The following is a 25,894-nucleotide window of genomic DNA, read 5'->3' as shown; positions in this document are numbered from 1 at the left end:
GGCAAAACTTGCCCAGATGGCTCCCAGCCCTAAACACTTACTGTCCACGCTTCTCAAAAACATGTCCATCGCAAATTATTTTCTCATGAGTCACAGAGTTGGGTCTTTTTGCTAAAAGAAAACCACAAGGAAAGAACGTCAATGGACTTGTCCATCCATCCATCCCTCCCCTTCTGCCTGCCTTGGCGAGCCGAGCTCACACTTTGGCAGAAGCAGCTTCTCTTCTGTGCCCTGTTCTGACACCTCCCGTGCACCAGGCACTGTGCAGGGCTCGGGGGTTTAGTGGGGACAAGCCAGGCAGACGCCTTGCTCTCCAGGGCCTGACATTGGAGGGACTGGGGAGGGAGACAGCCAGTAAAGTAACAAACAATGAACAAACAAATGCTAAAATGAAAAGTGCCCCCCCCCACAAGGGAAGGGACAGAGAATGCAGAGGGGAAGGGACAGCCGTTTAAGAACAGGTGACCTGTCCTGTCTTTTAGAGACAATTTTTCTTTAAGAGAAAGTGAAATATTTATACAGGAAATGATGTGATGTCTGGGATTTGCTTCAAAATAATCAATGGTGAGGGGTCAGGAAAACCAGGCTGGCCGGGGTTGACCATCACTGAAGGTAGGTGAAGGCAGCTTCAAGTGCCCTGTACAACTTTTGTACTTTTGTATATTACTGAAAATTCCCAGTGAGATAAGCTCTCTCTGAGGTGGTAGCCCCGGAGCTGAGGCCAGCTGAGGGGACGGCCAGGGAAAGTCCCAGAGGAGAGAGGCCGAGGCTGTGGGCGCCTGTGCAGAGGCCTGAGGTGTAACCAGCTGAGCTGGTTGAGGGGAAAGAGGTGAGAGGCGAGGGGCAGTGCCTCGGGAGCCCCGGGAAGGGGTTGGGGCTTTACAGAGAGTCAATCGAGGGGCTGACAGGTCCAGATGCGTTTGGACACAGAGGCAGCAGGACCTGCGGGGGGGACTGGATGTGGGGGTGGGAGCCAAGTGGGATCCGGACGATGTGCAGGTAAGTGACCTGAGTGCCTGGGGGTGGGGGTGCCATTTACTGACACAGGGGAGCCTGGGGAGGGGGCAGGGCTTCTGTGTGGCTGTGTGTTCTGTTATCTGGGGGAGCTGGGAGGCAGCACTCACGGGGCTCAGACAGCTCACAGCTGGCAGCTGTGGAACTTTCTCTCTCCTGAGCCCTAAGTCTCCTCACACCCCCGACCGTGGCCACAGGTCAGGCCTGTTCCCTAAGGAGGGTTCACTTCTAGGTGACCAGCTTTTTGCCATGACTCACTTGTCAGACTAGCTATGAGCTTCTGAACTGCTTTATCCTTTCACGAGTGCTGACAATGAAACTAATCACCAAGTATGCGTGAGGGAAAGCATTTGTGCCTGAGGGGTGTGATGGCTGGGATTACTGTGAAAAGAACCCCAAGGAAATGTGATGAACTTTCCACAGAGTTCACAGAGCAGCGAGAAGGAGAGGGGCCAGAAAAGCATGGTTGACGGGGGAGGAGCTTTCTAACCAGTATTAACTGATTAAACCAAATACCTCCGTCGCCATATTTTAAAGATTTGTTAATATATAAAACCACAATACACTAAAGATTGATAATAAAACATAGAAATACTGATTTAAAACTTGTTATGCTTTTCCATATTTACTAAAATGTTTTCCCAGGTGTTTTAATAAGAGGGAAATACAATTAGAGACCAAATCAAACCTCACTGGTGCATCAGGGCAATAAACAGCTCTGACCCACCACTTCTGGCCAGCCTCCAACTACATGCAGCGGGGTGATCAGCAAGGCAGCCCAGGACTATGGGATGGGCTGTTCTGTGTGAGACTTGCTGCGGGTCTACCTCAGAGAGAAACACCAGGGTGGGGAAACAACACTGCTGAGGAGCAGAGGAAACATCTGAACACACTTCTTGGAGGATAGGCTGTGTCTAGCTTCACTCAAGGACTGTTATCGCTAAGGCGGAAGGTCCAGACCTGGCAATCAGATCACCCGTGTCCTCTTTCCCCCTCTTGATGCACCAACTCCTGGCCTTGGGCAAACACGTTAATCACCCCTCCCTTGGTTCCAGATCCAAACAAAGGAATAACAACAGGTCTTTTGAGAATTAATTGAGATAATGTATATAACACACTTAGCACACAAACTGAGGTCATAGGCGCTCAGTAAACATTAGCTCTCCATGTAAATGATTTTCTAAGCTCCTAACCACTCTTAAAAAAAATACAGACCAAGAGGATTCTAACTCCCTGAAGCCATCTACACACTGTGTGGTGCAGGAGTGTGGCAGTGGCAGAGTCCTGCCCATTCTATTCACCCATGGAAGAAGGTGAGCTGGCCCAGAAATGTGCTGGGTGAGAGGGGCTGCTCTGGGTTGACCAGATGGCCCTGCAATGAGACATCATTGAACATGATCTAATTATATCAAACCAATGTATCAGGGAGCTTACTGGAAGAGTCAAGGGGGAAGCAGAAAGTCTCACTGTCCCCAAGCACTCTGTGGGGTGGGGATATCAGCCCCACATCAGCACCGAGGGACCTCAGCGCTGAGGACACAGATGCTGCCCCAGCTGTGTGCTTCCTCAGGTCACAAACCCATCGTGGAGGAACACCTGACGCCTGAGTATTTCCAAATAGCAGCTTTACATACATGACAGTGCTTAGTGCACCTGCCATATTGGTCCCATTTTATAGTACAGATAATAGAGGCTGACAACAGAACACTCACTTGGTCAAGGTCACACACATAATGTGGGCCTGAGCCAGGATTCCAGGGCCCAGGCCTGGCAGTTGGCATCCTCTCTCAATCCAAGGTGACCACACCCTCCTGGGAGAGCTACCAGCGCACCTGACACGGACTCAGGGCCCTGGGGCTGCCTCCACACCCCACCAGCAGACTCCTGCGATTCAGGTCCTTGCCTCTCAAGGGAAGTGAGAGCTGAGAAAGGTTTAGGGGAGTACAGCAATGAGGGAGGCCCACTACCCCAAACCCAGCCTTGAAAGGTATAAGACATGCTCCAAGATACTCCTACTGTGCTGGGAGACTGATTATTTCCTGGCTTTGCATATGAAGGAAAAGGTGGCCAGGCTCCCCAGCCAGGTCCTTCCTTCCACTTGTCCAAGCTGCCTCTATCCTCACATGGTCCACAGTGAATAGCCAGCAAGGGGTTTGAAGTCTTAGCTGGCTGAGGGAATGAGGTGCGGTGTGGGAAGAGTGTCACTTGCAGGCACAAAGGTTGGTACTTACTGTAGACTTCGGTTTTGTCCAAATTGTATCTGCAAGCATAGTCTGGAATTTTACTTTGAATAAGGCCATATGCAAAAAATCCAAGTTGGTAGGGTTCTGCAAGGGCAACAACCAGAGGTCTGTGTTAGGAGGGGCTGAGCACTGTCTTCCTTCTGATCTCATAATTATGACAAGACACCCCATAACTGAGTTACAAGGGGACTCCTATGAGGAAGCGGTTGTGTGTGAACCAACATCTTTCTGCACCTTGGGCTCACCTGTTGTCACTGACGGTTCACTCAGAGGTGGTAGAGCTGGGCTTTGAGCACTTGGGGGGCCTCTCACTATCACCATTATCCATCAAGCTCATTAAAGGCAATCAATCTTGTCCCCTCCACAGCGACAAACCTGGCCATGGGTTTCTGACCGAGAAGTCCCAAGGTCTTCCCTAAGGTGTGCAGGCAGGGCTCTCCACCAGGCCCTCCCTCATATAAATGACAGAGGAATCAAAACAACGTGGGCTGAAGACAGCCTTGACTTCTGTCTCAGCTGATCATACAATTCTGGGTACCAGTGGGACTTTCTGACACTTGTGGGGGTCTATTCCTCCTCCCTGGGTTTCTCTGTGCCTATGGCAGGATGGAGACCCCAGGAGCAGGGCCAGGACCTGGGTGAGTCAAGAAAAGAGGCAAGGAGCCTGCACAGGAGAGTCCCCTACAGAAGGTGAAATCCTGTCTTAGCCGTGGTTCTGAAGTCTGCAGTGACTGCCCTTCCCCTCCCTCTTCCTGACCCTTGATGTGCCTCACCCCCCTCCACCCGAGAGATCCATCAAGCACCCCCTTCTGCCAGTGGGGGAGACAACGATTTGCTAAGGTGCAGTTCTGGGCCATAGCCCCTTGCCAGGCTGCTGGGGATTTTGGGCTCCTGAAGCAAATACCAGGGGATCCAGAGAGGGCAGCTAGTGGACCTGGCCCCCGAGGAGCTGGCCAAGATAACATGCAAGTCTTCCTGCTGTAAGCCCCAGGTCATTAGCCTCACCCCTGCCTCCTGGCCCAGGCTGGTTAATTTCAATCCCAAATGCTTGATTTACCCAAAGTCAATTAACTCCAGGAACATTCCTCAGAAATGCCAGCACATCCTTGGCCCTGGCAGTCCTGATTCCTCCTGCTTCAGGTCTCTCTGAAGTTCCTATCATATCAAGGCAGAGCTTGCAAATTCTCTGCTTGCAGAAAATAGATTCTTGGCCAGTGGGCTGAAGCTGGCCTGATGACATATTTTGTTAGGACTTCAAAAAATTGGACCCCATGTTTAAAAGCTGCACACTTTCTCAACACCAAACAGCCAAAAACTTCTTGAGAGAGAACAAAGCTGGAGGTATGATGCCCCATATATACTGCAAAGCTACAGTAACCAAAATAGTATGGTACTGATGCAGAAACCAACACAAAGATATAGAGAGACCCCAAATAAACCCATGCACATGTGGTCAATTGAACTATGACAAAAAAGGCAATAATATACAATGGGGATATGACAGTCTCTTCAGTAAGTAGTGCAGGCAAAACTGGCCAGCTACATGTAAAAGATAAAATTAGAATATTTTCTCACACCACCTACAAAAATACACTCTTTATGGATTAAAGAGCTAAATATAAGACTGGAAACCATAAAGCTCCTAGAAGGAAAAGGAGGCAGAACACTCTTTGACATAAATCATAGTGATACATTATATGTGTTTTTTTTTATCAGTATCCTAAGGCAAAGGAGACAAAACCAAAAATAAATGGGACCTACTTAAACTTAAATGCTTTTGCACAGCAAAAAAAATCAACAAAATGAAGACAGCCTAATGGGAGAAAATACTTGCAAATGATATAATGGATAAGGTTTTAATATCCAAAACATATAAACAGGTAATACAACTAGATATCAAAAAAAAAAAGGAAAACCTGATTGTGAAATGGGCAGATGACCTGAATAGACATTTTTTTTCCCCAAGAAGACAAACAGGCACATGGAAAGGTGGTCAACATCACTAATCATCAGAGAAACACAATCACTGTGGAAAACAGTATGAAGTTTCCTCAAAAAGCTAAAAATGGAACTACCATATGAACCAGCAATTCCACCTGTGGGTATACAGCTGAAGAAAATAGAAAACACTAATTTGAAAAGATATATGCATAGAATACAAACTTGTGGTTAACAAGGGTGGGGGTGGGAAGGGACAGACTGGGATTTCAAAATCCAGAATAGATAAACAAGGTTATACTATATAGCACAGGGAAATATATACAAGATCTTGCGGTAGCTCACAGCGAAAAAGAAAATGTGACAAAGAATATATATATGTTCATGTATAACTGAAAAATTGTGCTTTACACTGGAATTTGACACAACATTGTAAAATGACTATAACTCAATTAAAAAATGTTAAAAAAAAAAAAGATACATGCACCCCCACTGTTCACAGCAGCATTGTTTACAGTAGGCAATGTATGGATGCAACCTAAGTGTCCATCACAGATGACTGGATAAAGAAGATGTGGTACACATACAATAGAACACTACCCAGCTGTAAGAAAGAATGAAATGCTGCCATTTGCAACAACATGGATGGACCTGGAGGGTACTATGCTAAGTGAAATAAGTCAAACAGAGAAAGACAAATGCTGTATGTTATCTCTTATATGTGGAACCTAAAAAAATAAAATAAACTAGTGAATAAAACAAAACAGACTCACAGATACAGAGAACAAATTAGTGGTTACCAGTGGAGAAAGGGAAGGGGAGAGGGGCCAGATATGGGCAGGGAATTAAGAACTACAAACTACTATGTGTAAAATGAATGATTTATAAGATACTTTGTACAGCACAGGGGACATAGCCAATATTTTATAATAACTTTAAATGGAGTATGGTTCATAAAAGTTTTGAATCCATATGTTACACACCTGAGCGCTGTCTTGCCTTCTGATGAGGCAAAAAGAGCCAGTATAACCTTCCTGCCACAAGCAAAAAGCCTGAAACTAATATTATAAATCAACTCAATATAAAAAATAACTAGAAAATAAATCATTCAAAACACGTAGTAGTCTGTATATTTTCCCTAAGAATCCAGATTGCTAGCTTTGTTTTGGAAAATGGGAAACCTGGCGTCAGTGGGTTTGCATCTGTGCATATGAACCACTGACAGGACAGGCCACTGTCCTCAGCTAAGAAGGTTCCACAATGGCTCAGTAACTGCCTTCCTTCCAGGACCCCTCACACTGCAACTAATCATCCTGGCTTGGCCAGGCCCACTCCTCTTATTCATGGTACTTACCTGGTCTCCAGGGGTACCTGATGGCAGTGACCCTGCCCTTGGAAGAGCCTGAGCACATGGGAGAGTGGGGAGAGCCCTGAGGCTTTGAGAAAGAGTAGGGAAGGCCATCTTCACCCTGTGCTAAGATCAGGCACCTGGCCCAATCAGGACATCTTTGGTGGCACATCTTCACCCACGTCTAGTAGCCAACAGCCCAGTGCTGCTTCCAGCCCCAATTTTGCCAGGCTGCACCCTCCCTGCTCACACTTCACAAGGGTCCTGCGCACCATGGCACGGGAATCCGTATTTGTCCTGGAAGCAGTGGTTGGGACAGTGTCTTGCACACACACATTTGCCAGCATAACGTGGTCCAACCTGAGCAGGGTGGCTGCTCCTCTGTCTCCCAGCGGATAGTTTGCAATTTGCATTTTAGGGTTATTTATTGCAAAGAAGTGCTTCTTTGCAAGCCAGAGCCCTAAACTAATAAACCATATAGTAATTAGATACAAGCAGAGAAGGGAACCTCAGCGGTCTGAATATGGAGAGGTTGGGTGCTAGACGAGGCAAAAAGAGCCAGTATAACCTTCCTGCCACAAGCAAAAAGCCATAGGGAACCAGAAGTGGGAAATCTGTGCCAGGCCAAGGCATGTAGTCCCTATGCTCATTCAAAATGACACTGCCTACTAATGAGCATCTACTGTGCTCCCATCTTTACGCTTTCTACCGAATTTCCCCGAATCCCATAAGCTAGGCATGACCTACGACTCAAGTTTACAGAGAGGGAAACTGGAGCTAAGATAGGGCAGGAGGTAACCCCTGGCCCCTGGCTGTTACAGGGCCAGGGTCTGATCTCGAACACCAAGCCAGCACGCACTTTCACCACCTCTGCTCTTGTCTTAGTTTTGAACATCCATCACCCTGCTGTCCCGGGACAAGCCCTCTCTGATACCCTGAGATGTGGCCTTCAGCCCACGGGGCTGTGAGTCTGGACCCAAAAAGCTCCGTTGGGCACTCGGCCGTAACAGCCTCAGGGCAAAGGGTGAGCCCAGCCTCCTCCTCCGTGTATGTGATGGGAGGGAGGGCAGCAGCCAGGGACAGGGCCCTCGGACAGCCCTGCGCACAGCCTGCACCGGCACCTCAGGAGCAGTGCGTGCTCCCTTCCACCGGATGCCCTCCTTCCTCCCTGTGTCCCGCTGCCCTTCAGCCCTGGTCAGGGGCCGCTTCACCTTTGCCCCAGGCACTGCCCCTCTCAAAGGGGGGCTTCTGAACTCTGGCAAGTCTCCAGAGGGGAAGGCAGGGTGATGGTTTCAGATTTTTGAGCAGAAGAGACTTCAAAATAAAGGAATTTTCTTTGTCCAGGTAGCAGCCTTTTCTGTTTCCCAACACCCAATAATCTGATTCCTCCAACAGTTACACCCACAGGATGAAAATGAAGTTACAGAAAGGACTAAAACTGGCTTCCAGGGCCGTATTTCCCATGGACAGCGCTGCTGCCCAGCAGGAGTCCAACAGCCTGTGGGATACTGAGCCTTTCTGGAACACAGAACTTTCTCTCTGGATGAAAAGTTTTATGCCAGGTGGCCCTGCAGCCTCAGAGAAAGAGAGGAGCTGGGAAGGCAGGCGTCCGCCAGAGAAGGCCGGTGGGGCTGAGCACGGCGAGGGCATCGACTGCAGGAGGCTGACAAGGGCGCACAGGTGGCCGGGACCTGCTCTGGGGAGGGCGGGTCTGGAAGCACCACGCGCCGCTTGGCTCAGCTGCTTTCAGAGAAACTGGACACTGACCTTTAGGCAGCAGTTCTACTTTGGTCTTAATTCCTGGGAATTCCTGACACAGGATGGTCCCTACAATGTGACTTGTAGTATCGACTTATTAGGAACAATCTAAATAATTGACCAAGGGAGACTAATGAAGTCAATTGGCCCATCTATGCAATGGGGCACTGTGCAGAGATTGGGAAATTATTATCTATTGCATGATCCCATTATGTAAAAATATCCTTGTAAAGTACATTTAGATAAGTATCTACATGTAAAAGACAAACTATTTGTGGTTGTTATCTCTGGAGACAGTGGATGGGACACGAGCGAACTTTTTCACAGTGGAGGGACAGTGGCTACCCAGGCTGGTTGCAGGAGGGTCCCTGGCTGCACAGTCCTCCTGCCCCACCCATCCCCACAGAGGGTCTCCTGGCCAAGATGCAAACCTGGAAGCCGGACCTCAGAGGGACGCCGTGCTCTGCACTGTGTCCAACTATGGCCACCACCGCTGTGCCCCATCTGCTGGGCTTCCTTGCAGACACTCACTGGGCCCAGTCACATACAGGAAAAAGAGGGACCAGGTGTCGCCACCTCCAGCCTACTCCTGGGGTCAAAGCCCCACGTAAATCCAAACCCAGCAAACACATAGGAGGGATGAACCCCCAAGCCAAGTGCCCCAGGCCAGACTCCGCGTTCATCCCACGTGAAGGAGGGAAGGAGATGTTCTAAAGCAGCAAACTAGCCTATTGAGTGATAACAATAAAATGTATATTTTAAGGCAGGACAAAAACGTTGAAGAGTAAAATCGTCTCCTGCGTTCACCAGTGGGGTCTCCTCCCTTGCCTCCCCTTCCTCCTGTGCAGGGAGCGCCTGCATTTCACGTGAACCAGAGCTGCTCAAAGTTGGGAGGGCCCCCTTGACCATAAAAGATACATTTTTTTCTCGCTTTGTTCTTTCCCAACTCGATAGGGGCTCAGAGTGACTTACTGCTCACTTTGGACGTGTTCACCTGGACTGTGCATTTATCCTTGGTGAATTTTATGGAAAAACCAGTATGTTATTTTGATGGCCCATTCTTTGTCTTGCAAAGACAGTGACGTCTAAGAGGTGGAACAGTTCTCTGCGCTTTCTGAGAGGCTGTCTACTGGGTATTAATCCTCAGTTTGGCTCCAATAAAATTTCATATTTTTCTTCTTAACTTGATTTTTAATTGAATTTTCATCAACAGGAGGAAACAATCACAGATTAGCTTCCTCTGAGGCTGAGGTCAGAACGACCAGGGAGGGGATCTGAGGGGACTCTCTGGGGACAACTGTAGTGTTCTCAGTCTTCATGGGGTTTGGGGTTACACACGTGTCATGTCAGAACTAATCAAATGATACACTGACGTTTGCTGCATTTCAAAAAGAGAACTCAACAAAAATTGTTCCTCAGTTAAAAGAGATGCAGAAGAAGGGCTTGGGGGTGAGGGAGCCCCGTGATAAACGATGAATGCTGTCAGATAGAAATCACATAACCAGGTAATGGGGATAAGGGTGTCCACTGTACGACGGTTTACGCTTCGCTGGAGGATTAAAATTTTTCATACTAAAATGATGGGAAAAAACAATGAACTGAATGACAAAAATTAAAAAACAAAACCATGAAACAGTGAACATGAGACAGTGAAACAGGAATCACGGTACATACTGGCCAACAAATGACTAATAACAGGAGAGGATCAAGGGCTGAGGGAAACCAGAGGGGCTAGCGGACCAGGAAAGCCCTCAGGATTAAGGTGCCCTGGGGGTAAGGTCTAAAAGGCTGGGTGGGCTGCAGCCTGTAACGCTGAGGAAGGTTTTGCAGGAAGCCTCATCCCCCATGCCCCACACTCCACTGTCTCTGCAGCAGGTGGGCTTAGAGCAGAGGCTGGAGCTTGGAGGGCCCCACTGTCCGAGTAGGGGGCCTCAGCCTCCCCGTTCAGGCTGGGTCAGGCAAGTGGCCTTCTCAGCCCCTCGGGCCCTGGGCACAGGATGGGCTGGAGCACAGGTCTGGAGGCAGGGAGGCCAGCAGAGGCCTCTGACCAGCACAGGAGGGAGCCCAGGAGGCTGAGGAGGCCGAGTGCCTCATGTTCACCCCGTCCCGGCCTCCTCACACCCGGCCCACTGACTTATTCAGAGCCACACCCTGATGAACAGGTCCGACTTTACTGGGGTCCAGGTTCCTGCCCTGAGCTTCCCCTCCAAGGGACTGTCATGCTGTGTGGCAGCTTTCGACAAGATGACAGCAGTTTTAATGGTCAGAGCAGCACTGCTGGGCCACGCAGGCAGAGGGGGTGCAGCGGGCACCTGTCACCTCGGCTGGGCCACCCCAGGGCATAGGTCACAACTGGCATCCTCTCTGGGGCTTGACAGGCCTGTATGTGTCCCAGGGACACAAGCAGAGACCTGCAGCTGTCAGGCCGCTGCACGGCTGGCACGTGGCACCAGAACCCTCCGTGTGTGGGGTCTCGGGCCCACATCCACACCCTGCCCTGCAGGTCCCAGGGTCAGAAGACAGGAGGAGTCTGACAGCTGCCAGCAACAGCGGGCTCAGCTGGAGCCCCTTCCCCCTGAATGTTCTTAAACCGCTTCCCGCCCCCAAGCTGGGCGGACACGGGGGTGGGGGCGGAGCCGTGGTCAGTGATGGAATCTGAGCACCAGCTCCCGGTGGTGAGGGGCCCCAGATTCTGGATCCTGTGCGGGTCACTGTGAACTCCACTGGACTACGTCTCACTGCACATCTGACAGTTGGGTGTTATTTCTACCTCTAGGGGATGGAAGTGGAGTTCACAGATATTTAGCAATTTGCCCCGGTTCATGCCCGTGGGCAGCAGAGCTCAGGAACGGACACTGCCCCGTCTGACCCCCGGCCTCGTGCACTGCAGCCCTGCAGTTCGGAGCACGGAGCCAGGACCAGCTCCCGGGTCCACATCCAGCTGCATCTAGCTGAGTACTGGTCCCTGGGGAAGCACTGGCTCGTCCCCCCGCCTCAGCTGCACAAACCCCAGTGATGTGGACACATGAGCTGGCACACACAGTGCTCACTCCCGAGAGAGGGCTCCTATCAGAAAAGGACCTGCACAGGGAGCTCACCACACTGATGTGGGGACCCTCCCAGGGGAGAGAGGGCATCTTGTCCAGTCGCAGACCTCAGGGAGAGGCCTTCCCCATCTAACCACTGGGTGTAATGCTGGCTGTGAGTATTCGTGTGATGCCTTATGTCAGGCTGTGTTCCTAGTATCATGTTGGAATCGAACTGTGTCCAATTTTTTTCTTCATCCATTGAGATAATCATGTTCCCGTCTCCATTTTGCTGATGTGGTAATTTATATCGATAATTTAAATATTGAATCAGACTCGCATTTCTAGGGTGAGCCCTAATTAGTCTTGATGTGTTGTCCTTTTTATATATTGTGGGTTTCATTTGCTAGTGTTATGCTCAGGGTTTAAAAACTATCTTTTCTTATTTCTTAATTAAAATTTTGGTTTTGAGTTTTAAAAAAGTAATTGAACTAAACTTACAGGGGTAATTATTTCCCAGTAAATGTATGTCAAGTCATTGCGTGGTTTATCTTAAATTTATACAGAGCTGTATGTCAAGTATATCTTAATTAAAATGGAAGAAATGGCAATTACACACATATTCACACCGCAACCCCCAGCAGGTACACCTCACATAAACGTATCTTGAACTTCATACTCAGGGCACAATCACATACCTGACACATTTTTGTAAAGTCTCCTCAGGCACACACACACACACTCAGACACCATGTTCATGCACACACACACATATACGCACACGCTTTATTCACAACACAGTACCAACCCCCCCCCACACCACACTCACACAAGCAGGCACACTCAGGCACATTCACACCACACACACACAAACACCGTGCTGCCTACGACAGTGACCCCAGCACTGACCTCCCACACAGGCGTAGAATGTGTCTCCACCCATAACTTCCTTACAGGAATTTCCCACCAGCTGGAACACAGGGATGGTGGTGGGGTCAGGGAGAGTGATAGGCGTGGCCATGGTGAGAAACCACCCCACCCCCCTTCTCACATTCAGCCCACACTCACCGATATAAGAAAGCCTTCGTTGTCAGGGATTTGGGGTATCTCATACATTTGGGTCTTTCCTGCAACAATTTGAATCAACTGCAAGGGAGAGGAGATGACTTAGCCCACAGCCAGGGATTGAGGACCTAGCAGGTCCCATCCCAGGAGACAGGCTCTTGCTTCCTGCCGTGTTAGACTCCAAGGGCCACCGCCTGGCGTCTGCCAGCAGCACATCGTTAGGGACCGGAAAGCTCTGTGCCCGCACCTCTGGTGTGTAGGTCTACACAACACTCGTTGCTCATCTGCAGTGGCTGTCTGCTGTCTGAACATTGGGGTGGGTGGAGGGCCATCCTTGGGGTGACCCTGGGACAGCTGCCTTTGAAAGCCTTCCCCAACTGGTTTACCTGTTCTGAATTACCTGGTCTCTCTGATAGTCTTTTATACCCAGGCTGTAAACCTTGGCCTTCATATTCCGAGCCCTGTCAGCCTAAGAGAAAGAAAGGCTTTGAGTATCAATCACACAAGCACATGGAGCACAAAGCTGGGAATGATGGATTGGACTCACTTCGCTCTTGGATTTCCGTAAAGCTGTTGGCAGGAGTGGCCCAGCGGTCACAGTGAAAATCAGGCTGGCAGCCTTCTTGTCTGCAGAAGAGGCAGGGAGCGGCCTGGTCAGCAAGGCACTGGAGAGCCCTGCCTCAGGCTGCCAGGCCCAAAGCGTTGCTCCCCAAGTCCCTCCCTGGGGAGAGGCCAGCCCGACCCGAGCACCCGCCATCCAGAGTGCCTGGAGGGAGAAGGGGCCGAGGCCCAGGACCCACTTGACAGATGAGGAGCCTGAGAGCTGCTCAGAGCTCTTCCTGGTGAACCCTCACTACGACCAGATGGCACAGTCTTGGCCCTGAAAGGCCACGCCGGCGACCTCCCTGGACGAGGACCAGCCTTTCAGGTGAGCAAAGGCAGGAGCTGGACTCCGGCCCGGGCAGTGCCTGCGGCCTTTCCTGCTGGCTCTGTGGGTCCTGCCATTCAGGACTCAAGGTCAGGGTGCTTGGACAGCAGCCCCCACCCAGCTTCCCACCTTTCCCTGCAGGCCACACATCTCTTCTGACAAGAGCCACAACCCTGCAGTCCAGGAGCTGAGGGTTCAAGGCCGAGGACTGCCCTTCCCACTGTCAAAGACTCAGTCACAGGATGAGAGTCTACCCAAGGGCAGAAGCTGAAGGGCAAGGCGCAGAGCCGGAACTGGGGTGGACATAGGTGTAGGCAGCCAGAGGGACATCAAGGCCTTTGTTCCCTCAGCTGAGCCCTGTCTGCTTGTGGCCCCTGTATTTTCCTTCTTCTGCCTCATGCAGCCTGACTGTAGGTCAAGCACCTCATATCTAATAAGAACCGTCTGGTTCTCAGGAACAACCCTGGGGTGGTTTCATCCTCGCTGCGCATAGGAGGAAGCTGCAGCGCAGAGAGGGCAAGGAACTCGCTCGGAGAGGCAGCGCGAGGAACCGGCCAAGGCGGGTCACCGGCCCTCGCTGCGGCCTGGCCTGGCTCTGTCCCACCCGAGCACAGTGGAGGCAGCAGGCAACTTACTACTGTAGAAAACTCTTGCAATCTCCTCATTTGCCTGCAACAAAATGAAGGAATGTGGGTGGAGGGCAGTGAGATGCCCCAGTAATATCTAAGAACTTGATAAAGCAGAATAAATTCTCAGAGCTGTAGGGTCTGTACCTTTTTCAATCCTTCATGCATGTTTCTGGGTCCTGAAGTTATTACATCCTTAAGTCTTTTAAGGCCAGCTTGTATGTCTCCTCTGAAACAAATTAGAAAAAAGGGTAGAGGAGGAATGAAAGTGATTGCCACACTGAAAGAAAAAAAAAAAAAAGCAAAGCAGACCCGTCCTGGCACCATTCTGCCCCGTGCAGACCTGCCTGGACAGGAGAGGACACAAGTCACCCCATCATGACCTTCCTGCCCACGTCTCTGACATGACAGGCCTTGCTCAGGACTCCTCTGTCCCCTGTTTGGTGAGCGTGGGGGATGCTGCTTTGCTGGTCCCATGGGAAGGGTCTGGCTTCCAATGTGCTCATCCCTGTCCCAGGAAGGCAGCCCTCAGGGACTCAGCAAGGGCCCTGCCTTGGCTGTCCGTGGTGAGAGGGTGTCACCCAGGGCCGTGCACCTGGGAATCCAGTGCTCACAACGTGACTGACGGGCCTGCTGGCACCTAAGGGCTCCCCCGTGAGGGCGCATCACCCTCCAACAGGCAAAGCTGAGTTTGGAAAAGGTCACCCCTGCCCTTTTCTATCAGCCCCTGCCACTGACCCCTGAGGTCCACTTGGTCCCTCCAAGCCACTTCCCCTTGGGATCCTAGCTAAAGGAAGTGGCTGAGCCGCTTCGTTAGAGAGCTGGGCTCCTGGACTTCATGTGCCCCTGGAGAAACAGACCATAGGCTGGAAAAGAGGCCTGAGGGCGGCCCATGCAGGAGGAGAGCAGCGACCCCAGCTCACCGGGATGGGCTGCCGGCCTCTGTTAAAGCAGACAGCAAGGGGTGGGCTGGGACACGTGAGGGGTGGGGCTAGCTCAGGCTAAGCCAGTGTGACTGGATCGTGAAGTCCAAGCAGAATGTGGACCCTGAAGCCTGGCTTCTCACTGTGGGCAGAAGAGATTCTGATGGGCGGTGAGATATGAGAGCCCTAGGCCTTCCCAGCCCAGCCCAGGAGGAGAGGACGGGCAACAATGGCCAGTGGAGGCCAAACCAGGACTTGCCTAGTCTAGCCAGACACCTGTCCTGGCACTTTTGGGAAGATTTCCGTTTTCTCGATCACACCCCGAGATATGCTGGAACTCTCAGCCCTCCCCAGCCTCCTGCCCGGGACGCACGTTGCCAGGTGAAGTTCTTGCCTGTGTGGGCTCTCCCTGGTGCTGCCCCTCCAGGGCTACTCCCAGCTCTGCTCATAGTGGGACCCCAGGCTCCTGGCACCCTCAGCAATCCCTTCTGCTCTTCAAATACCCCCTCAGCTCCCATGAGCTCCTTCACCTCTTCCCAGTTCTCACTCACCAAGCCATCACCCCTGGGGCTTCCTAGTCCCTGTGCTGTCTGGATTCTCCAGCACCTAGAGCAAGCCCCCGTGTGGCCTGTGCCATCTTCATCCTGCTCCCCCTAGTGGACAAGTCTCAGAAAACATCATCTCTGGTCCCAGTCCTGGCCCCACCTTCTTTGCAGACCCACCAGCCACACCTCTTACCAGGCTCCACTGGCCACTTCTAGACTCACCCTGCACACCAGGGCTTACCATAGCCCTCTGCCACACACTCCTAAACTCCTGGGCTGTGGGACACTTTTGGGAATGCCCAATCCCAGGCTAAGCTCAGCTTCTAGTAAGATTCTGTGGGTTCCTCCTGAGCAGAAGCATTAGGACCATGGTTGATTTTGAGATATCTTCTTAGGTGAATGATCCCCCGCCCCTACACCCTCAGGATTTCACATATTTTCAACTCTTCCGAGCCCTCCCCCACCTCCCGAACCCTGTGTCATAGAAGACTTCCCCTCCTTCTCTCCAGAGAAGAACAGGGAGGACTTCCATGAGCTTCACCAAAGCTCTCTTGGTCCCGGCCTTGAGCCCGTGCCTTGGAGAAGTCAGGGGTCTTCCTCTCCCCCATGAGCAGCTCCTCCACCAGAACCCCACAGCCAGTCCCCACTGCCTCTCTCTCTGCCTCCTGCCAGAGTCCCTCCTCATAGACTTGCTTTCTTTTACTTCAGACCCACTCCAGTCTCTTTCCTAAAATTGAACCACAAACATGCACAGAACTTTGCCTTCCTCTAGCTCACTGAGTGGGAAGCCCAGTCCCTTCTCCTGGGAGCCAGTCTCGGGGAGTGCTGTCCTCAGGCATGGCTCCCCCACACTCCCTCCCTTGCAGCCTTGCTGTTCCTGCTTACCTGCTGTTCCCGGCTTCTCTCGAAGGTCCTGAAGAGTGGCTCTGTGCCACAATTCCTGGATGCATCCAGTCCCAAATGTCCTCATCCTATCTTTGGTGCTTCACCCACTGAATGGGGTTCCAGTCACTTGCATCATGGGAATTTTAACCTCCCAGCTACTCAGAAGCTCCATGTTGTCCCACCTCAAGGACTTTGCGCCCACTGCTGGGCCCGCCTATGGCCCACCTCTGCTGCTGGTGTATCACGCCTCCCTCCTGCACCCTAGCCTAGCCTGGTGTTCGGAACCACACTCAGGAAGTCCTCTGTCTCAATCCCACCAAGGGACCCAGCTCCCCTCCCCTGAAGTCTCCAGCACTTTAACACTACCCGTCCCTCACTCCCTGGTTCTGACTCTGTCTTCTCCTCACCCTGCACAGAGCAGGGAGTGGCACACACAGCAGCTGGCCAGTGTTCATAAAGGACCCACACCTCTGCTCCACCAGATCAAGCAGATCCTCCCAGCCAGACTGAGCTGAGGAAAGGGAAGGGCACCATCAGGTCGGTGGAGGGCAGGGCTTAGAGGGGGCAGAGATGGTCTAGCAGCACAGGGGTCTGCCCGTGCCAGTGCAGCCATGGGTCAGTGGGAGCCAGGGAGCTGGGGCTCGGGGTCCAGGTGGGCACTGTGGGGAGCCCACCCAGCGCAGCCAGTACCCAGTGAGTCCCCGTGGGGTTCCCAGGAACCTCTCAGCTCCTGCTTCTCCCTGAGGCCCTTTGATCCCTTGAGGGGAATCAAAGCAGCACTTACCTGTCTGAGGTGAGGCGCATGAGGACGTTGCCATAATGCGAGTAGGTGATGAAGGACATTCGCAGTTTAGGGCTGGGGAGGAAGCACGTGTGTGTGAGGAGCTCAAAATTACACCCCTGAGCAGTGAGGAAGGGGTACATTCCAACTTCCCTGCTCCCCACCCCAGCTCTTCTGTCTGGGCCCCATTTCCCAAACCCTGGAATTTCCCATTCCTTTTGTGAAGGGTCGGGAGGCCTGTAAGATGTGCTGTCTTGCTGGAAGAGTGTCTGGGTGGTATCATGTTCCGTCCTTACTCCCCAACACCTGAGGTCTTTCCCTCTCTCTCCCTCTCTCTCTCACACACACACAAGCACACACACACAGGTGTATGCATACGTTCCCTACAAGTACAAGAGGGTAGACTCCTATGCACTCCTGCAAGAGGGCCTCTCCCCTGGCCTCTCTTTTAATGTCAAACTCATTGGACCTTCTGCTCTCCCCTCCTCGCCTGTCTTCCCTGCCTGCCTCTCATCTCAGAGAAACTGATCTGCCTCTCAGCAGCCATTCATATACAGACTTCCCTCTTTCCTCCTTTCCTGACTTCTGACCCGTTGATCCCCATTATCTTTTGGGAGGGCTGGGGGAGGGAGGTAATTAGGTTTGTTTGTTTGTTTGTTTATTTAATGGAGGTACTGGGGATTGAACCCAGGACCTCGTACATGCTACGCATGGGCTCTACTCCTGAGCTATTCCCTCCCCACAGATCCCCATTATCTTTTTGCAAAATTGCTCCTATAGGTCCCTAGCTGGGTTCTTCACTTCTCCTGGTTCATGTTCCAACTCATTTTAGCCATAATTATCAGACTTTTCTCCTGAAGCCAACTTTGATCATGTCAGACCCCTGCCCAAAAATCATCTATAGCTCCCCATCGTTCACAACAGGGAATCCAAGACCCTAGGCCTGGCATTATGAACCCTATGGACTTGGCCCCAAGCCGTGCTATCCAGCCTCATCTTCCAGTTCTCCCCGAGTTAATCCTGCTCTCCAGCTAAACAGACCCCTTGCTGTACAAGAAGTCTCCTTGATGGTTCCTGTCTTTCCTCATCCTTCAAGATCTAGTTCAAAATTCCACATTCTTTAGGAAACTAGCTTTTTTTTCCCCTTAAGAATAGTGGATTTTTCCTTAAAGTTGCAAGTAACTCCTTTGCCCTTTTGTTTTGGTCCTTGGCACCCTTTGACCCAGTGTTTAGTTATATGTTACTGGTTTTCCTGTTTTCTAATCTATGACTCTGGACAGACTATGTCTTCTACAACGTGACCTGACTCCCAGGCAGGGGCCAAGGAAGCTGCCCGGACCTGATGGAACCAGTGTGACTGGTAATTCTTTCTGCTTCAGATCACCACCCTGGGCTCTGTGCTTCTGACCTCAGGGACTCCTGTGCCCACCGGGCCTAAAGAGCTGTGTACTCTGAATGGCAGAGGAAAATGCCAGACATACTTTGTGTACCACTTCACCATACTTTCCACTAATTTGCAAATGTCCTTCCATTTGTCACCTACGCCGCTCGACCTGAAAACAAAGAAGACCTGAGTAAGAGGGATGAGGCACCTCCACTGGGTGGGCAAAGTTTTTGCCTCCTCAGTTTCCAGCAGACCCTTTAGCATATCTTTCCCACCCCGCATAGCTGAAGTCTGCCACATTCCCTCAGTAACATCAGTGGGTCACTCTGCAGGCAACTTGCATCAGTATGAGTGCTGGGGAGGGTGACCAACCAGACATGTGGGCATGGGATGAGGGACTTTGTGTGGCAAACCAGGATGGTTGATATGCAAGGAATGAGGGAGGATGTATTGGTTGGAAAAGGCTAAGCAATTCTGATATGTTGGCTCTCCCAGTCCCCCAGTTTTGACACATCAATAAGAGCGCTGACCTCAGGCAGGAAAAGGATGTGCTATTCAGGCTATTTTTTCCCCCTTCTTTCTTAACAAATTGCAAAGCTGAGCCACTGTGGACACGGAAGGTCTTTTCTGGGAACACTCATGAGAAAGGGCAGTAGTATGCCTTGGACACTGTTGTTCTGGACAATCAGCATGCCCTGACCAGCAGGGGAAGCTGCAGGCCCTTCCCAGGCCTGCTTTCAGCTTCTCACCTCCATTGGCTCTGACTTTAGTGCCTGAATGGAGATTGAGGAGGCTCTGTGGGGGTTGGAGCCTCATGCCGCTTTCTTGGCGGGGGTGGGGGGAGGAATTCTATGTGCTGTGCTGGCCAGGGTTCAAAGGTCCTTGCAGTCCCACACCTCTGCAGGTCTGCACCAGTCCAGTTTATGGAGGGCAAATGTGGTCTCATTGGCTAAGTGGTTTGTCAAGGCTCAGCAGGTGGTAGGGGGGAAACTAGGCTGGTGCCCTGTTCTGGGCTCTTTCCCAGTGACTGTTGGCTTATGTCTTTCAGATGGCATGTGAGTCTGAGGAACTCCCGGGAGCACCTTCCTTTCACCTCCAGTGATCACTATGCCCCTAAACATCCTGAATGTCATATTTACATGTGTGATTCCCGTATACCCAAGAGCATCCTTCTCCTCCCTACCACTCCTTCTACCTCCCCTTGGCTGCATCTAAAACTGTCAAGAGATGGCAAGTAAACTAGACAGGTAATTCTAACAATACTAGAATTATCACTCTTGGAGTATGTGTATACCAGACACATTACATGCATGACTTACAGTTCCAAAAGAACACTGTGATATCATCATTACTCCCATTTTACAGATGAGAAAACTGAGGCCCTCACAGGTCAAGGATTTTGCCCAAATTTCCATGGATCTGAACCCAGATCTAGCTGGAATCCCCATGATTTAACCCCTGAACTTGGTAGATCTGGGAGACACTGCTGTGTGTGACACTTGTGGGTAGCAAAGCACGAGACTCTGTCAACCCACCCAAAATATAGACTTTTTAGTGGGCGCTCCTATGCATAAATGCAAGGCAACTCCTTTCCTCACTACCAATATCACTTTCCGCTTTCCTTCTCACAACTCTTCTTCTCTGCGTTTTCCCTCAGTGAAGAGAATTTCCCAAAGAAGATATACAGGAAACAAAGAGTCTTCAACCCACCTACCTTCTCTGGAAAAGGTTCTAGTGTGTGATTATTTTGAGTGAAGTTCTAGCTTTTAGAACGCAGAAGAACATGAGTGCTTATGATAGTGGAAAATACCACAGGGACCTTCAGGTCCCTAGGCAGGAGGTAGTTTGGAAGATAGCTTCAATCATGATTTTGTGCCTGACTTTTAAATGAGAATGGAGAGATAAGGGTCATCAGGAATTTGAGGTTATTACTGCTACTAAAGCTTGAGGCCAAAATGTCCTGGTGAGATACCTACACTGGAGATTGGAAATACCTATGGCAGCGTCATGCGGGGGAGCTGAGCTATAGAAGGAAGCTAAATTTTCCTCCCCCATAGTAAGAACACAGCAGAGGATGTATAAACCTCAAAAAGCAGGAAACGGCAGTCAGTACAAGGTTGGCATTAGAAACAGGCTCACACATAGCACCAAAAGAAAAATCTGGAAGATTTTTAAGTGGCCGCCTCTGGGAAGTGAGATCAGAAGTGGGGAGGAGAAGTTTAGGAGCCTCAAGATTTTTGTTGTGAACAGCAATGTGTCTGATTTAAAATGTATGTTCAAGCATTTCCCTCTAAATGTGAAAATAAAGTTGCAAACAAAAACTTTTAGCATGGGGGACATCACCAAAGTGGCAGATTCTGAAACTCTAAGCCTCATTCCCCCACAGAGACATTGAGCAATCAATTATAAGCTGTGCTAGGAAACAATAAAACGTTTACAACCATAAAGCAATGTGCAATCAAGAAATAGCTATCTTTAAAAGGGTAGGAGAGTTTTGCTGCATAATTCATTACACTTCCCCCACACCTTCTCTGGCGTGGTGGCAGTTTTGGTCTTGAACACTGGCTCAGTCTCATGTTGTCCTTGATCCAGAGGCACAGTGTAGAGTTTACTTAAAAATTATTGGGTAAAACTCTCCTTCCCTGACTGGCACAGCTGTGGGTATAGGTGAATTTAGAAACTGACACATATGCCCAGGCCAGGAGAATGCTCAGGAAAGTCTTGAGAAGACCTCAAGCTTTCACCTTAGGCTGGTTTCTAGGCTCAGTGCTAGTCCAACTAAGTGTCAAAGGAATATCCCAGGAAATAACCAACCATTCTGCAAAAATGGAAGAGGCTGCTGCTCTCTCTCTAACTGTCTTTTTACAATTTTGTAATAGTTTTATGTTTGTTTCAGATCCTGGTATTTGAGGAAATCTCTGTGAAGACATTCAGTGAATAAGAGTTAAGGGAACAGAAACTCTAGTCATCACATACAACAAGGAATATTCTTTGCAAAAATAGTTTGGAAAAGTTTCAGAATAAACAGGCAATGATCCATGTCTACATTAAGAGATGAAAGCAAATACAACCCAGTAAGCTGTGGTGAATTCTGCTTTCTAGAGTTACCACATTACAGTAACAAAAAATCCTAATTTTCAACAAAAACTGAAAAACATACAAAGAAACAGAGGATCATTGTTAATTCAAAAGAACTAAATAAAATTACGGAAGCCATTCCTGAAGAAGCCAAGGCATCAGACTTACTAGATAAATGCTTGAAAGTATCTGTCTTAAAGATGCTTGGAGATAAGAAAAATAAGGGGAAAAAACAACAAAGAAATAAAGGAAATCAGGATAATGATATATGAGCAAAATTAGTATCACCAAGAACAAAAATTCTTAAAAAAAAAACCAGAAGAAATTTTATAGAAGAAAAAGGCAATGATAAATTGAAAACTTCATTAGAGTAGTTCAATGATAGATTTCACTGGGAATCAGCAAAGTTGAGGATAGGACAATTGATACTACTGAGTGTCAGGAGCAAAAAGAAAAAAGAATCAAAGGGACCTGTAGGACCACCATATATATTGCATGAATCGTAGGAGGAAATAAGAGAAAGGAGCAGAAACATTATTTGAAGAAATCACACCCCAAACTCTCCAAAATTAGATGAAAGACATGATCCTACAATACCAAGAACCTCAACTAACTCTAAATATAATAAAATAAAAACATCCACACCAGGACACAGTATAATCAAATGTTGAAGACAAAGACTAAGATTCCAGAGTTTAAATTCTGGATCTGTGTTTTCTATGTGGAGGCTTTGGTGGGTCATCCCTAGGCCTACAGCTGCCTCCTTGCCTCATTTGTAAAATAGGGGTAATAATATATAGTCACACTGAGGAAGACATGCTGATGAAACTGCTTTCCTACCCTACCCCTCTGGGGCATTCTATGCACACATCTGGCTTTCCCCAGCCCACACTGTCTGGAATCCTGTAGCCTCTAACTTGAAAATAGGTCCAGAATGTGTCTACTCATCATTGCCACCCATACCCTACTGGTCCACACCACCATCGTCTCCTCCCGGGATCTCTGCATCAGGCCTCTCGCTTGTCTCCTGGAAGACTCTGTTCTTGTGCCCTTTAACAGGGACCCTTTTAAACATGATCTAATCACACACCTTCTCCACTCAAAAATCACCTGAGACCTCCCACCCCCACCCCCTCACCAGTCTGTCAGCATGGCCTTCCTGAGCACCTTTTTAGAACAGCCCTTCCCTCAGCCTTTCCCATCCTCCTGTACTGATTCCGCCCCCCCGCCCCCCACCCCAGTATTTATCCCCATCTAATACACTAGTTTGTCTTTTATTTATTTCTTGTCTCTTTCCTACCATGAAAATTCCAAGAGGAAAAAGACTTTTTTTTTTAAGTTTTAAGAACTTATTCCTACTTCCCCCAAAAGTGGCTGATAAAGCAGTTGCTCAGTAATTATTTGTGAGTGGACAAATAAGAGAATGGGTAAATGAATAAGACTGCCCACCAATGGATGTAAGATCCAGAGAACTGGGTGTGCCCCCAGCAGAGGCGTCTGACCTGCACCCCACCTCCCCACAAGGACACGTGGGAAGAGAGTGAGCCAGGGAGCCAGGGCTGGACCAGGGGCACCTGTAGTGCCAGGGAGTTCCCAGAGTGTGTGACTCTGCCTTCCCTGGTCCTTTATTTTATGCTCATTCCCCATGATTGCAACTGACACATGCTGGTCAAAACGTCTATAAAGTCCCCTGCATCCTCATCACAACCTGGTGAAGGGGGTATGAAGACCCCACTGTACAGACGGGGATGCGGAGGCACAGAGACGTGAGGTGACGCGCCCAAGGCTGCATGACTGACTAGTGGAGTCTGCCTGACTGCAGAGCAGGGGTTATGCTCTCAGTGGTACTTACTCCCCTTTCCCCAGCAGAAGCAGGGAGCATCAGGAGGAAATTTGTCCTCACCCTCCAAAAATTCTCTTCAAGATGGTTTCGAGGGCAGCAAGGATCTCTACAACTAGACTGAATGAACACAGTTCCCAGGGAGAAAGTGTTATTTCTCTGGGACTGAGGAGTATGCTGTGCTTTAAAACAAGCCTGGCCTGGCCCTAGAGGCTTACTCCTCCCTGATGCCTGGGGCCAGGAAATGGGTGTGCAGGGCCCTTTTTTGGACACCCTCAGCTCTTCCTCCTGTTTGTAGAATCCAGTAGGATTCAGTCCTGGAAGCCCCGCCATCTTCTGGGCTATACCTCATCCAACTTCTAGGAGCCCACTTCCCTTTCCAGGAGATTGCATAAGCAAATACCTTCCCTGCACTACCTCCCAGGATTGTTTTGAGGGTGACAGACATGCTGTGGTGGGCTTTGGGGACTGTCAGTGCTTCAGTGATATTGTGTCATACCACTGTTGTTATTGAATAGGTAAAGTTTATTCTCAGCCCCACGGAGGAGGTGAAAATGGAACCAAGGCAAAAATCTCCAGCCTGGGGACCTGCTCCTCCCTTTCCTTCTTTGAAGGCCAGATGGTGCCTAATGCACAGCCCAGCTGTCCCAGGGCCACACCCAGACACCAAACTGTTCAGAAAGTGCACACAAACTGTAATGTGGGTCTCCAAGTTGTCAGGAAAAGAAGCAAAACACTTAGAACCAGCAAAGCAAAGGACTTCCTAAGCAGTGACACTATGAGAATGCCTAATCAAAGACACAGCAATCTCTCTGGGGTCAGGTAAAAAAAAGAAAAGAAAAGAAAAACAATACAAAGCAAATCCAAAACCCACGGTGAGCTTCTCAAAACTACTGAGAAAGCAGCTCCTAGCAATTAGCTGCCGCCACCCACCCCCTACCCCAGTTATCTAAGGGGTGTGCAGATCACAGATCCAGGCCAAATTGATGGAGAGATCGAGTACCATCAAAAAATCTTATGGTGACTTTTTTCCTTTCCAGAAGTAAGAGTCCCAGGAAATAAATGCCTGGGGCTTTCTTTTCTGTTTGGGAGCACGGAGGCCACAGAGGTCTGCTCCTTGGGTCTGACTGAGACTGTCCTTGCTTCATCTCTTTCAGAGGCTGGGGTCCACTTGGACCACTTCCTGTCATCAGTGACCTTGGCAACAGCAGCACCCTGAGGAGCACCAGGGACCAGGTGGGAGGGCCACTTACGCATCCAAGACGAAGTAGAGGTCAAAGGCTCCATCGCAGTCATACAACTTCTTTGACTTGCCCTTCTCGAGATCTCTCCACTCTCGGCTGAAGTAGTTGTAAATATCTTTCAAGTTAATGTCAAACTGGCGGAAATTTCTCCGGTCCAGGACACTGTGCTTGAAGCTCCCTGCACTCAGCAATGGAAAGGGCAGCAACAACACCAGGAAGAGCCCGGGGCCGGGCATCCAGGGTCCCCGGCTCTCCATTTAGCTGTCGTACCTGCGGCCCCAATGGGCCCCAGCCACCTCAGGCTGCAGTTTCTACCAGCCCTGCTAGCGCTCAGGGCCCTCCACCTCTCCAGCCCTATCACCAAGGTGCACTATGAGCCTCCCCCTGGTACCTGGCCTGAGGGTGAAAGAGGCAAAGATGGCTGGCCTTGGGTGATGGCCCCCTACCTGTATGGCCTGTCCCCTGCCTCCAGAGGGGCAGAATTTCCTTTGATGTCCATTATGATGGACAGGAAGGTTGGCATGGTGACTTTGTGACCTGCAGCTCTGCTCAGTGTCTTTATCTGTTGACAATCCCAGGGCAAGTCAGGGGATCATTGGAGGGGCAGTAAGATGAAGCTCCATTTACTCTTCATCCCAAACCCTCTCAGGTGGCCATTAAATCCTGGAGAAATCTAACCTTTTTGTCAACTGAAAGAGGGCAGCTGAGGTAGCTTAGATAAGAACATCACTGTAGGGGAGGATGTTAAAGAATTGGGAGTCTAGATTGTGGCAGTGGTCATTCCTGTGACCAAGTGGATAGAAGGCTCTAGAAGGTGAAGAAGGTCCCAAAAGTATGTCAAAGTCCTTTGTGAAAGAGGCACATGTCAGTATCTTCTGCTGTGTAACAAACCACCTCAAACTGAACAACAACAAAAGAACTGTTTTATTGTGCTCACGGGTTCTGTGACCAGAAACCAGAGAGGGCTGAGTGGGGATGGCCTGATTCTGCTCCATGGATCAATACTAGGCATTAACAACTCTAAGTCAAAAGTGATTCAAAAAGTCAGACTGCAAATGTATGAATTTTTAGAAGTATTTTAACCAATTTATTTTGTTTAATTTTCTTTTGTATGCAAAAAAGTAGAGTGATTTATGCTAAAAAGCCACTCTCTAGTGAGTCTAAAATAGATCTTTCAATATGTATAACAAAAATATTACTGGCTGGAATGACATCTCCAAATGGAAGCCCTCAAGGCACAATCAGATTCAGGAATAAGAGGTCACTGG

The 25,894-nt window shown here is 49.8% G+C and overlaps 1 protein-coding gene across 3 annotated transcripts in view; it reads right to left on the bottom strand.

Moving 5' to 3' along the window:
• Window positions 1-25,059, bottom strand: part of LOC116282417 (anthrax toxin receptor-like) — a 32,913-nt gene extending 7,854 nt beyond the window's left edge. For all 3 annotated transcript variants that reach the window (XR_012078065.1, XM_072972335.1, XM_072972337.1), the window contains exons 1-11: window positions 24,636-25,059; window positions 18,562-18,633; window positions 17,084-17,155; window positions 14,094-14,175; window positions 13,956-13,989; window positions 12,940-13,019; window positions 12,793-12,861; window positions 12,396-12,473; window positions 12,237-12,297; window positions 3,246-3,341; window positions 42-111 (exon numbers count right to left, since the gene is read on the bottom strand). Coding sequence is in view for 2 of the 3 variants with exons in the window: in XM_072972335.1 (XP_072828436.1) it covers window positions 42-111; window positions 3,246-3,341; window positions 12,237-12,297; window positions 12,396-12,473; window positions 12,793-12,861; window positions 12,940-13,019; window positions 13,956-13,989; window positions 14,094-14,175; window positions 17,084-17,155; window positions 18,562-18,633; window positions 24,636-24,883 (962 nt within the window). In the remaining variant the exon portion in view is untranslated. The remainder of the gene's footprint in view (window positions 1-41; window positions 112-3,245; window positions 3,342-12,236; window positions 12,298-12,395; window positions 12,474-12,792; window positions 12,862-12,939; window positions 13,020-13,955; window positions 13,990-14,093; window positions 14,176-17,083; window positions 17,156-18,561; window positions 18,634-24,635) is intronic.
• Between the last annotated feature and the right edge of the window lie 835 nt (window positions 25,060-25,894).

The sequence above is a fragment of the Vicugna pacos genome, chromosome 11 (assembly GCF_048564905.1).
Source record: "Vicugna pacos chromosome 11, VicPac4, whole genome shotgun sequence".
NCBI lineage: Eukaryota > Metazoa > Chordata > Mammalia > Artiodactyla > Camelidae > Vicugna > Vicugna pacos.
Note: the sequence above shows the minus strand (reverse complement) of the source record. Positions and strands in the feature narration are given on the sequence as shown.